Raw genomic sequence first — 12,766 nt, 5'->3', positions numbered from 1 at the left:
AGTTAATCAAGGAGAAGAAATCAATTGATGAACGTTTGTCTGATGCGGAGGCCACCTTGCTTGAAGAGGAGGAGAAGAATAAAGGTTTGATGAAGCTGAAGTCTCGTCATGAATCTACCATCGGTGAACTGGAGGACAAATTGCGTCGAGAGGAGAAGGTGAGATTAATGCAAATGATTATGAACCATTAGGAACAATATTAACCATTGTTCAAGTCATTTGTATTGGTTACACACTAGTTGACAATGGTTGCTATGGTTTTCTATTGACAGGGACGCAATGACCTGGAGAAGGTCAAGCGTAAGAATGAGACTGATCTGAATGACCTACGAGAACAGTTGAATGAACTCCGTGCCCAGGTGGATGAATTGAGAGCTCAACTGGCCAAGAAAGAAGAAGACCTGCAGGCAGCTCTGCAAAAGTAAATCATTTCACCTGTTTGTTTCTTGATTCATTCTTGATTAGTGGAGGCAGGTTGGTGCAGTGGTAGGGGTTGCATTTACGAGTAGTACTTGAACCAGCTACCCTATTGAAGTAAACCTCGGGTAACAGGATACCGGTAAAAGAAACCAAACCCAAACGTTAGAATCCCGGAAGTCGTCTGATGGGCTTTATAGCTTTAGGGTGCAAACTGCAATTTTTGTTTCCATATAACCATCTCTTGCGACACAGGTTTCATGCCACTTGATCCTGGATTCATGTCCTTCCAAGCCAAGCGACCTTGGCTTGTTCTTGGCAACAAGATTACTAGCTAGTGTTCAGCTTCGTAGGAGCTTTCCATGTCAACACGTTTCTTGCATTGATTTCCATTAAAGACAATGTCATCATCTTAATATTTTGACAGGGCTGATGAAGAGATGGCAGCCAAGAACACAGCTCTCAAGAACCTGCGAGAGTTGCAGAATCAGGTATCAGAGCTGACAGAAGATCTGGATGCTGAGAGAGCAGCGAGAAACAAGGCCGAGAAACAGAAGAAAGACATGAATGAGGTGAAGACATAATCAGATGAGATTTGATGAATATAAGACTTAACCCCCATCCCCTCCGTACTCTCATCCCACCTCCCCTAATCCCAAGACTCTGACCTACATCCTTTACACTTTTAACCCTTTTTTTATGTGATCAGGAATTGGAAGCACTCAAGTCCGAGCTGGAAGATTCCATTGACTCAACTGCAGCTCAGCAGGAGCTTAGAAATAAACGCGAGTCAGAACTGACAGATCTACGTAAATCTCTTGAGGATGAGACTAAGTCACATGAAGCAACTATCACTGAACTCCGACACAAGAACAATGTCATTGTAGAGGGTTTGAATGAGCAACTGGAGACTTTCAAGAGGGTAGGTATCTTGAGACAGTTCATGTCAGCTGAGGTTTCCAAAGGAAAATTGATGAGACTTGAAGAAAAATCCAAAGTCTGTCTATTGTTGAGCTTTTCAAAACAGTAACATTTTGGGGATTGTAATTTTAGTTCATTATTGGAGAGATTCTTCAATCAGTTGTTCTTTTTGGAAATGACAAATCAAAAGGGATAACTCTTGCTCATTGAAATTGTTAAGCGCTTATTAACCCTTGTTGTCTGCTGCTGGCTACTGAAACCTAGAAAATGTTATTAAAAAATCCTGGATTTCATGTTTCATGACCTTTTATCAACCTCCTCCTATTTAGCTAATTTTAGCACCAAATGATAGAGCAGAAAAGAGCTTTCCCAAACTGTATATTTTATTGGGTTATCTCAAAAGAGTAAGCTGTAATAAGCCGGCAAAAAAATATGACCAGCCCCCCTAAAAAACCTACAGTTAAAGGATTAAGTGATTAGTTAATTTGTTAAAACTGTTTGATTTCTTTTTTGATGTATTTTAACAGAGCAAATCTTCCCTGGAGAAGAACAAGTCTAGTTTGGAGGCCAGCCATGCTGAGCTGAATAACGATATCAAGACATTGACTCAGTCCAAGCAAGAGTCTGAGCGCAAGCGGAAGAATCTGGAAGCTCAGTTATCTGAGATGTCCGTCCGTCTTACTGAGACAGAGAGGAGTCGTAATGAGCTGTCTGATCGTGCGACAAAGCAGCAGGTACGATGAAGCTTGAAGCTGTCAGTCCTGACATCCCTGGGAAATATTTGACAATCTGAGATCGAATATCAAGGATATTTAGGCTGTTAGCATGTACAGTATCTGGAATCTAACATGTAAATTATGTTGAACTGAAAGGGGTACGTACCTTCCGAATGTGCAAACATTTCACTGTTCTGCAGCAGTGTACGTGCACCCTGAGGACAGACAGACAAAGGGAGAACAACAGATTCTTTGTTGTCCTTCAGAGTTCATCTTTTGTTGAAAACAGTCCTTGATAGTGCGTTTGTGTGCTTTGTCTATGGGAGAGTGTTATATTACAGGAAAAATGGGAAACAATGCTTAAGAGTTATGTAAAGTACGACTATGTGAGCTTGAAAATGTGATTATATTCATTACAACCAGTGATAAGGGCTCTCAATTCAGACTGATTTCCACATTCTAGAACATTATGGAGAGATCATGAATCAGCCGAGTTTGTGAACTTGTTAAGTAACGCTTCCCTTGTCATTTACCAGTCAGTTAACGTTGTACAAAGTGTAGTGTGGATGTTGGACAAGCCTTCTAAGTTATCTTTAGGGGTTTTTTAATCACCACTTCCATCTTTTCCTTCCTTGTTCTTAGAGTGAGCTGGAGTCCCTGACTATCCAGCTGGAAGAATCTGACACTAAGGCCGCACAGTCCGGTAAATCTGCTAACTCCCTCGTAGCTCAACTAGCTGAAGTCCAGGTAAGCTGGTATCATGTCATCTCAGAAAACAGATTGTCAATAAACTGTATAACTGAGCTGAACACATCTACATTCACGGACAGAGTCACCATTTCCCTTAATTCGGCTCCGACCAGATTTGTTTATAAATTGCTGCAGACGTTGTAACCAACGGAAGTTTTTACAAGAGAGAACATTGCTATCAAAAGAAGGATATCTATCACTTAAAGTCCAAAATTCAATGTTAAATACCACTCAACATGATCCTTTTAAAAATCCTTTTCCAACTTCAGGAAAATCTGAATGAGGAGACACGTCAAAAGCTGGATCTGAGCTCCAAGTTGAGAGCCAGTGAGGATGAAAAGGAACAGCTACAAGAGCAGCTTGATGAGGAGGAGCAAGCAAAGAATAACCTGCAGCGTCAAGTCAGCAGTCTGACTATACAGGTGGGGGATAGATTGACAGCTGGATAGGGCAAATATACAACATGTTGCCTGGCAATTATTACTTGTTTCATGGAGGAATAACTGGACAAAACAAGTTGAAGTGGACAATGATGATGACCAAGGAGAGGGTATAGCTGACTGATCCGTAATGTTTCAAAATGAAACAGTTTTCCAGTTGGGAAGGAATCTATTAACTATTGCTATGTGTTTGTCACAGCTCCAAGATTCCAAGAAGAGACACGAGGAGGACCAGTCGTCTTTGGATTATGCTGAAGAGTCTCTCAAGAAATCCCAGCGTGAACTTGAGGCAACGCAGACCAGACTAGAAGAAGTACTTGCTAACAGTGACAAATTGGAGAAGACCAAGAAACGCCTGCAAGCTGAGGCAAGTAAACAACAGCTGTATTTGTTCTCTCTGTCATATATGAGGAGCAGATAAATATTTTAATTGATCAGGCCTCTGTGTAATTTCTTTTGGTTTATATTTTGTTTACAGCTTGATGACATTGTTGTTGACATGGAGAAGGAACGAGCTTTGGTCAACAACCTCGAGAAGAAACAGAAGAAGTTTGACAGTCATTTAGCCGATGAGCGTGCTGAGAAAGAGCGTCTGTTGCAAGAGAAAGACCAGACTGACAAGGAACTCCGAGAGAAGGAGACTAAGGTGAGCTATTGATTGCTGATGAGGGAAATAGTCCAACTATGGCACTGTTGTCTGGTACTGTACAAATCTTCTACTATACAATTGTGTTGTGCTTCTGAGAATTATTAGTGATGCTTTGAATTGTTGCCTTCTTATGGAGGATAATGTTCAGAACCCATGCCCTGTGACTAGACTCTTTTCTTGTGTCTATTTGTAGCTGATTTCACTCAATCGTGAGTTGGAGGAGTTACAGGACCAGCTGTCGGACAGCGAACGCATCCGGAAATCCCAGGCAGCTGAACTTGATGAGGTTATGTCATCCAAGGATGATGTTGGCAAGAATGTAAGTTCTCGTCTGAAATGACACCTTAAGATAAGCTCATATATCACAAGAATTGTAAAGGGTAGGAAAACTGCTTGTGGTAATTAAGAAGGTAGCAATACAACGAAGCTTGTTGAGGTTATTCAATTTGCTTTGAAGCTCCATTACAGTGATTCAAGTCTGTGAGTTTGTCAAGCAAGTATTATATAGATTGACTTGACTGGACTACCGTCAACATTGGAATTGGTTTCATACCAGAAACATAACTCGGGAAATCTGCCTTTTGTTAAACCATCAAGCTTCAAAACACAAAGGAAAATATCATTTTAGCTCTATTTGACCATGTGCGATGACTAAATTGATTTGTGAAGGGTGAAGGGCAAAACCTAGTTTGATTTACATCACCCCGGCGCAAAATTCCATCTTATGACTAAATTGACTTGTGTTATTCTTAACGCCTTTGTCTTGCCTCACCTCCAATGATCATCAGGTTCATGGTTTGGAAAAATCCAAGAAAAATCTGGAGACTCAGATCGAGGAAATGAGGACCCAGATGGAAGAACTAGAGGACGAACTACAAGCCACTGAAGATGCTAAACTGCGTCTGGAGGTGAACATGCAGGCCCTGAAGACCAACTTTGAGAGGGAGGCACAAGCCAAGGAGGAGGCTCAGGAAGAAAAGAGGCGTGGTCTTATCCGACAGGTGGGTGGAGTCAAGCAGACTAGGGTGGAGTTAAGGAGGTTTTCATAAGGAAAGCAGAAGAGTTCAGAGTAGAGAATGGTTCGAGAGCAAAGTTTGTTTGTCAGAGAACTGCTGAATGCTACCATGATAATCAATAACTGTCCAGATATGACCTGTCAGTGACATGTTAGCTCTTTGGAATTGAACAAGCACCAGTTTTTGTTCACAGCTTAGCTAGGAAAATAACATCCATGCTTCGGGAAGTAGTAAGTACTTGAAGTCTGCATTCATTATTACTTTCAAGCGATGTGGAATTTTGTTTTATTCTTTGGTGATAGCTTCGTGAGATGGAAGGCGAACTAGAAGAAGAACGGAAGCAACGTGGGGGAGCAGTCAATGCCAAGAAAAAGCTGGAGATGGATATGAAGGATTTGGAGGGTCAGGTAGAAGCGGCTAGTAAGATAAAGGAAGACAGCATCCGACAAGTCCGTAAACTACAGGTAAAGTCTCAAGACTAGATCCCATTGCCCTATACTACTGCCCCCTCACTTTGACCAAATCTGTAAATGTTTGACAGACTTCCAAGAACAAATCCTGTCCCCAATCTTCAGATCATGTTTGAATCATTGACAATTTATTTATAATATCCAGAACAGTTTTTAATGCCGAACAGTCCTCATTGTCTGGCATTAATATTACTCCTCTGCACTATATACCTGTGGCTTTTGCCATGCAGATTTTACTCATAAGATGACTCCTACATATGTCTTTTTCCATCATGCCTCATCACAATGATGGTACCAGAAAAGATAGTAAACACTCGCAGTGATTTCACTAATCCAAGTTTAAGTTTCCAAAATTCCTATTTTTGTTTACTTGTCTTCCAACCTGTGCAGGCTCAGCTGAAAGAGTTCCAGCAAGACCTTGATGATGCCCGTCAAGCCAGAGAAGACCTCGCTGCATCAGCTCGTGAAGCTGAACGCAAACTGAAGACAATGGAGACAGACTCCATGCAGCTGCAGGAGGTAATTCTCTCCAAAAATCCCAATTCTCTCAGAATGATTTAACCACTCCATGCACCCTTTCACTGATACATACTTTATCATTCTATATCCAGTAGCATTCAACTAATCTATTATTGAGCGGGATGTTATATTAGTTGAAATGTTTGAATCTTGAAATCAAACCATGTTCTTTGCCAGGATCTAGCTACATCGGAGCGACAACGACGGAAGGCAGAATCTGATAGGGATGAACTGCAAGAAGAGATCAATAGCAACATGACCAAGGGCAACAGTCTACTAGAAGATAAACGTCGACAGGAACAACGCATCGCACAGCTGGAGGATGAGCTAGAAGAAGAACAGACAAATGTTGAGACATTAATGGAGAAAGAGCGCAAGAATTCCCAACAGGTGGGTGATGAGTTTGGTGATACAAAGGGTGAGGTGTTAATATGAAGAGAGAGATACCAATGGATGAATAATCGAAAGAATAATCTTCATTTTATTTTGTATATGTAATATCACCAGATCCTTTCCGGTCTAAGCCGGAAGTGCCTTATAATGTAAAAGTGGAAAAAGATGTGCACTTATTGTTAACGATGTTAGTCTCTGGCTAGGATGAACTTAACAAGAAAAATTACTGGTGACGTCATAAAATGTAAGCGCCCTCTAGCGGCAGGTTGAAAAACTGTAAAAATGTATTTTTAAGTAGATATCCGAGGCAACGTTTGTGGTAATCACTTCAAAATTAATATATATGATTCCCTTTATGCAGACTAGACCTGTATGCGAGAACAAATTGATGATGTCACCAGACCAGAAGTGACAATAAAAAGATCTTTAAACCTTAAAAAATTACTGAAAAATCAACCGCAAGAGATATAATCCAGATTTTGCTTCAAATAGCACAGTAAACAAAGCTCTTGAGTCTTCTTGTTTTTTTTTAATGACGTCAGGATGATGTCATCAAATATTAGAATACAAACAGCCAAAGATCTCTATATATGTATTTAATCGTTGAAAATCAACATAAACATCAACTATGAGAGATACGATTTGGCTTTTTGTGGAATTGATAGAATAATTCATGGTCTTCATTTTCAAACCGAACATAGCCCAACGCCTTGTGTTTGTTTCTACAAACTGTAGTTACTATTATTATTACATAATGCTGTTTTCAGGTTGATGAGATATGAGTGAGCATTCTTAGCAATATGTCATATGTCTTTCTGTTTCTGATGATGACTACAGTTAGAGACCATCACCAACGAGCTGGCCTCTGAGCACTCATCCAACCAACGACTTGAAAATGCAAAGATGCTGTTGGAGCGACAAGTAAGTGTCATACCGATCTCTCCTTTGTTGCCCATGTCAGAGGTCATCCAGGCCAACAACATGCTGGTCTTCAGATAACAATCCTGACCAAATCTCGCTGGGCCCCCGTTCAATGTTGTCTCTCATTGTGTGGTGTGTGCTCCATCAGCTGAAGAGAACAACATTGAGCGGGGAAGTGGGTGACCGTGGCAGGCTCAGGAAGTGTCCCAACCATTTTGGCCGAGATTGTAGGTAACATATACCCTCTGTGACATAAAATATTTGTTCTTGTCTTTGGACCTGTTTGATTGTATCTATTCGATCTTTGACATCATTAGAACAAGGAGCTGAAAGCCAAACTGCAGGAGCTGGAGGCGTCTGTGGGCAAGAAGAGTAAAGCAGTCATAGCTCAGATGGAGAGTAAGATTGCACAGATGGAAGAACAATTGGACGCAGAGACAAGGCAAGTCTACTGAAAACTCAAAAAGCAGCAAATCGTAGATTAAGAGTTGTTTGACCACTTGGAACAGTCTAGTAAATGAAATCCTACAGCAGAGATGTTAAGTGATGTGTGGTCCTTACTGAGTGCCTGATGGACAAAGGGTGACTCTTATATAGGTGTGTCTGTGTGCTCTATGTCAATGTTTAACCTTTAATATTTCCTCATTACATTGTAGGGACCGTAACACCCAAGCCAAAATGGCGAGACGTGCTGACAAGAAAAATAAGGAATTGGCCATGCAAGTTGAAGATGAAAGGCGACATGCTGATCAGTACAAAGAACAGGTGAGGATCACCCCTTCCCTCCAACTATCCGTAACCTACTCAGCTGATGTGCTTCCCTTCCAAAGTTGATGGAACAAGTAACTTTTAGAAACATGAAGGTAGCAGGCCCCAGTAGAGTATTGACTCCAGATCTCTATAGTCCTGACTAAAGCAAATCATAGCAGGGGTTGGATTTTTGTTGCATCTTGAACCGTTAGGATTGATACTCTGTTGGGTCTCAATTTATGAGCAAAATGAACACTTTTGATTTGTGAGTTTCATGTTGTCATCACTCATATTGTTTGGTGTTTAAAGGTTGACAAGGCCAATCTTAAAAATAAGAACCTGAAGCGTCAACTTGACGAAGCTGAGGATGAGTGTACACGAATCAACGGTCAGAAACGCAAGGTGCAGCGTGAGTTGGATGAGATGAATGAAGCCAATGAGGCTCTGACGAGAGAGGTCAACTCACTCAAGAGCAGAATGAGGTGAGAAGAAGTGGTCACTAGAGGGCAGCACACATACATTTGTTTTTATTAAGCTAGATCTGAATCTGATTTGTAACCATGACAAGTTAAAACAACTAAAATAAATATTCCTAGCTGAAGAAACAAATGCTTATTTGAGACATTGCCTTTATTTACATTTTTTTCGTTTGGTTATCTTGAAAGAGGGATTTGCCTTCTCTTGAACAGTGATTAGCATTTTGTTGTCATTGTTTACTGAGATCCTGTGATTCCAAACAATCATAGGCTTGCCTGGGAGGGACATGAACCCAGGACATCCTAGTTACTTGTACAGATGAGTTAACCTGGCTAGGTTTATGTTAATCAATAGTTACAATCAACTGCAATCTATATTGACGAAAGTTGTAAATTGTCTTTTCGTTGCTGACTTGTTTTTGTGTTGGAACATTGCAGTAAGTCAATGAGTAAACTTTTCTCACAGATGTTTTCAATGAGCGAATTTGTGGGTCCACAATTTGAACAGAAAACCCCAAAACTGAGCAGTGTCTTCCTGAAATGACATCACAGCAACAGTTCCCTCAGTTGTCCGGAAAAAGCATGGAAAATATTTAAATGTTTAAAGAAGTGCACTTTTCAATTAAATTAACCAAAAGGGATGTCAAATAGTTTCATAATTCATGAGGAACAGAAGTTCATTTTTTGGACGATTTCAAGATAATAATGGCACTAAAGTCCCTGTGAAATTGTTCTTTCTGGCATGCTGTCATGTTGAAAGAAACAATAAAAGGTCATTTCCAAAGATGGGTCTAAAGACGCATTTTTGGAAATTTCAGCTAGTAGTTTGTTTTTAGTTCTGCTATGAATGGGTATGAATGGTGCGCTGTTGCCATAATTCGTTGGTTCAGTGCGTGACATCGCATAGCTGCAATCGGCTGAATGAGAATGTGTCCCGGATGCTGATTTCTGGTGCAATTCAAAACATTACTGGGCAACGTTTGATTTAAAATCGAGATTCTAAAATATTGCTTTCTCAGAATATAGAGCATTCACTAAGCTGCAAATTCATCAGGTTGGTTGTTAAGCACCCTTCTTCAGATTTGAACAGTGATGATGAGAAAATCCATGCTCTACATTTAACAAAAACATGGGCCATGTTTAATAGGAACAGTTGTAGCTCAAGACGTGATTCAGTCCATTGATGAATTTCCATTTATGGCAAATCGTCTGTTTCTTTTAAAGGAGTGGTGGTGGTGGATCCTCTCGTCCAAGTCGTTATGGGGGGCGACGAAACGCTCCAGTTGAAAGCACCAGCTCTGCCGATGATTTGCCTGATGGGGCTGGCGATGGTGTGGAGTAAATGAACAACAAACACATGCACAATTTGTTCTTCCATTTCTGTCAGGTAGAGGGCGCTTTCCATGCACAGTGGTGCATGTATGATATATCCTGCAAGCATTTTGCATAACATAAGATGGCTCCTAGAAAATAAACCAATCTTGAGAGTACAAAACAAGTTTCAACAAAGGTTAAGGAAAGGGCAGTGGTAATTTGAAAAGCTGGTTTTTTTTTTTAACTTGATATAATTATTCTTGTGTATAGCATAGACTTTTACACAGCTTAGTGAGTTTTCATTTAATTTCAGGTTTTTCCCCTCTAGTATTAATTGTAGGTTTTTGATTATTTTCATGGCACTAGTAGATCTTGAACCAAATCATATTTTTTTTGTTACATTAACCAGTTATGGTTTGCAAACTAGAATTTCATGCACTTCCATTTAGCAGGGTGTAAAGGTTTTTTTGTCTGAGTTTCTTTGTGGCAATTAGGATTGATTTCTGCTGCACTCATCAATTTTCAGTCACACAGTTATGCTGGGTTGGGGATACGTTTGATGTTTCAGACATTTGAGTACTGTAGATGATTGCCTGATCGTTAGATTTGAATTCAAACTATCAACCTCAAATATGAAATCAAACCCAAAAATGTAAATGCTAAAATGTTGCTAAATTAGACAAATTCAACTTTTTTCTCTTTATCAAGAACAGACAATTGCATTTTGTATATTAAAAGTCTGCTTCCACTAGAATTCGGTTCATAATTGATGTGTTTGAACAGTTGAAGAAGTGACCGTGGCATTTCAACTGAAAATAATACGAGATTAATCCAAAAAGTGAAAAAAAGGTTGTAGCTAATATGAGCTTTAATATTGACCTCTGTGCTGTAGAATAGAACTAAACCTCATGTGGTCTGAAAATAAAATGTTCCACAAGGTCAAGTTTGCAATAAACGTTTCTGATACTTTAATTAAAAAAAGTAAGCATTGATTTTTATATTGAACCAAACAAGTAAGGACAGTTTATATATTTAGTTTAATGATAGAATAAAACAGTTTTTCATCAGCGATAGTAATATAACCCATTTCTTTTGACTTTATTTTTCTGTATGCAAAAGATAACCCCTATGCTATTTTGTTATCCAATAAGTTGTTATACTAATACTTAGACATTTAGATACAATGGAGCGGTATTTAGTGTGTATTTTATTCCTCATAGAAAAGTCAACTTTACTCTGCAGTTTTGCCTGTCAGAAAGTTTGCAAAAATTTTGGATTTGCTTGAAATTGTTTTGTAAGCTTTATGAAAGAAAATGACATTACTGATTGATAATGGGTATTTTGTTACTTTGTGCTGAATAAGGGCAGACAAGCTAATCTGTTAAACCTGCAAATTCCAGCCAATGTATAAATGATTGGAATGTGTTTGCTTGTGGAAAGGCATTTAATTAGGGTAGAATAAGGAACTTACTGTGCTAAATTCCAGATAAAAGAATAAATAACTCACGTGTGGGATGTTTCTGGATACTGGGGTTTATTTGAGGTTTATAGCTCTCAACAATTTTCTCTTTCGGCTCTTTGACAAATTAAAGATTGAAATCGTTTAATGCATTCCAGAAAAAAAAAAAGATGTAGATTTCCAAGTTTTGCTGATAAAAGACCTTTGGTTTTTGGTGATAGTCTAGAAGATTTTTTTGGTTTTGATTCCCTTTTTTTTGTATGTCAAAACTACATTTTGTCACTTTAAAGTGACGTAGAGAATCGTCTTTTTGGGTTTTTTTTTTTGCTTGTACATAATGAAATGGATTAAGCAATGAGATTTGCTGTAAATGAAGCCAGATTTCTGCTTAGGAAAATTGGATAAATGCTAACAGAACAAACTGTTAAAGTCCTTACACTTCCCTGTGTATTTCTATTATATCAGGTCATGGTGTACTTTCTAAAGCTGTACACATGGTTAACCAGTAATGACCCAAGACTAACATTTACGTTGTGTAGGTTTTATTCTTTTAATTTCAATCTTATGAGTGATCTTGGAGATGCCAATTCCATGAGGGGACACAGAATATTTGGGGCATGCATTAATTTTAATGAAGTACTATTTCCCTGGTATGTTAATAATATGTTGCTCGCTAAGCTGAGGTTTGCTTTTGGAAATAAGTAATTTTACTTAGAGCAAACAGGATTACGGATTAAATGCATATTTTTGCTTATTTACATTTTGAATTGATTCTTAGATTAATGTGCTTTTATAAGTTAACAGCAGCAGTTTGGTTTATTTTATACTTCTGTTGGAGTTAGTCCAGCAATCGTAGACGTGTATTGTATGTTATATATAGTGCCTTGGTGGTGGTTTTTGATACTTCAGATGCTTGGTAGCCTGGCAGCCATTATGTTGGAAACTTGTTTAAATGCGGCTAACTATAAAATGCAGTTTAATGTTCATACACAAGTTTGATGACCCAGGCATCAATCAAATGTTAACGCATCATCCCAAAATTTAGTGTTTATGAGATACACAGCAAATTATAAGACTAACCCAAACTTTAATGCAGTAATCTTGAAGTAATGAAATTCTAAACTGTTAGGATAGAAAGACTTGCGTAAAACTTGGGATATGTAGGACTTTTTTTAATAAGAAACAAATGAGTAGACTTGTATATCCCTTGTATGCTTATTAATACTATTATAAAATAATTGTCAAGCTCATAAAAAAAATTCAAGCTATTAATCTTTGAAAACCTTGCAAATTTAATAAATAACTCTGTATTGATAATCATTGTCTCTGTAAAGTAATTTTAATATGTGAATGTCATTTGGAGATTTACTGGTGTTCTCGGAAACTTAGACCTTTTGCGTATTGGCCATCTTAGCAATGGGAGTCTATTGGAAGTAGTGTGGTTCCCTATCCCCAATGTCATTTCCATACTTTGGTGGGGTTTTTTTTGGGGGGGGGGGGGGGAGGGCACAGTCTATATGGGAAGTGGCTGCAGCCACTACCGAGACTAGTATTT

The 12,766-nt window shown here is 38.8% G+C and overlaps 1 protein-coding gene across 1 annotated transcript in view; it reads left to right on the top strand.

The window, feature by feature from the left end:
* Positions 1 to 12,528, top strand: part of LOC119734749 (myosin-10-like) — a 47,422-nt gene extending 34,894 nt beyond the window's left edge. The window contains 19 exon segments of the mRNA XM_038208294.1: positions 3 to 158; positions 273 to 421; positions 845 to 989; positions 1,127 to 1,339; positions 1,866 to 2,072; positions 2,697 to 2,801; positions 3,074 to 3,226; positions 3,444 to 3,611; positions 3,723 to 3,890; positions 4,087 to 4,212; positions 4,682 to 4,894; positions 5,212 to 5,373; positions 5,770 to 5,898; positions 6,076 to 6,288; positions 7,129 to 7,212; positions 7,530 to 7,654; positions 7,869 to 7,977; positions 8,272 to 8,444; positions 9,663 to 12,528. Coding sequence (XP_038064222.1) covers positions 3 to 158; positions 273 to 421; positions 845 to 989; positions 1,127 to 1,339; positions 1,866 to 2,072; positions 2,697 to 2,801; positions 3,074 to 3,226; positions 3,444 to 3,611; positions 3,723 to 3,890; positions 4,087 to 4,212; positions 4,682 to 4,894; positions 5,212 to 5,373; positions 5,770 to 5,898; positions 6,076 to 6,288; positions 7,129 to 7,212; positions 7,530 to 7,654; positions 7,869 to 7,977; positions 8,272 to 8,444; positions 9,663 to 9,780 — 2,916 coding nt within the window. The 3' untranslated portion in view covers positions 9,781 to 12,528.
* Positions 12,529 to 12,766: the final 238 nt, after the last annotated feature.

The sequence above is a fragment of the Patiria miniata genome, unplaced genomic scaffold, assembly GCF_015706575.1.
Source record: "Patiria miniata isolate m_02_andy unplaced genomic scaffold, ASM1570657v1 HiC_scaffold_28, whole genome shotgun sequence".
NCBI lineage: Eukaryota > Metazoa > Echinodermata > Asteroidea > Valvatida > Asterinidae > Patiria > Patiria miniata.
This window is presented reverse-complemented; position numbering and strand designations above follow the sequence as displayed.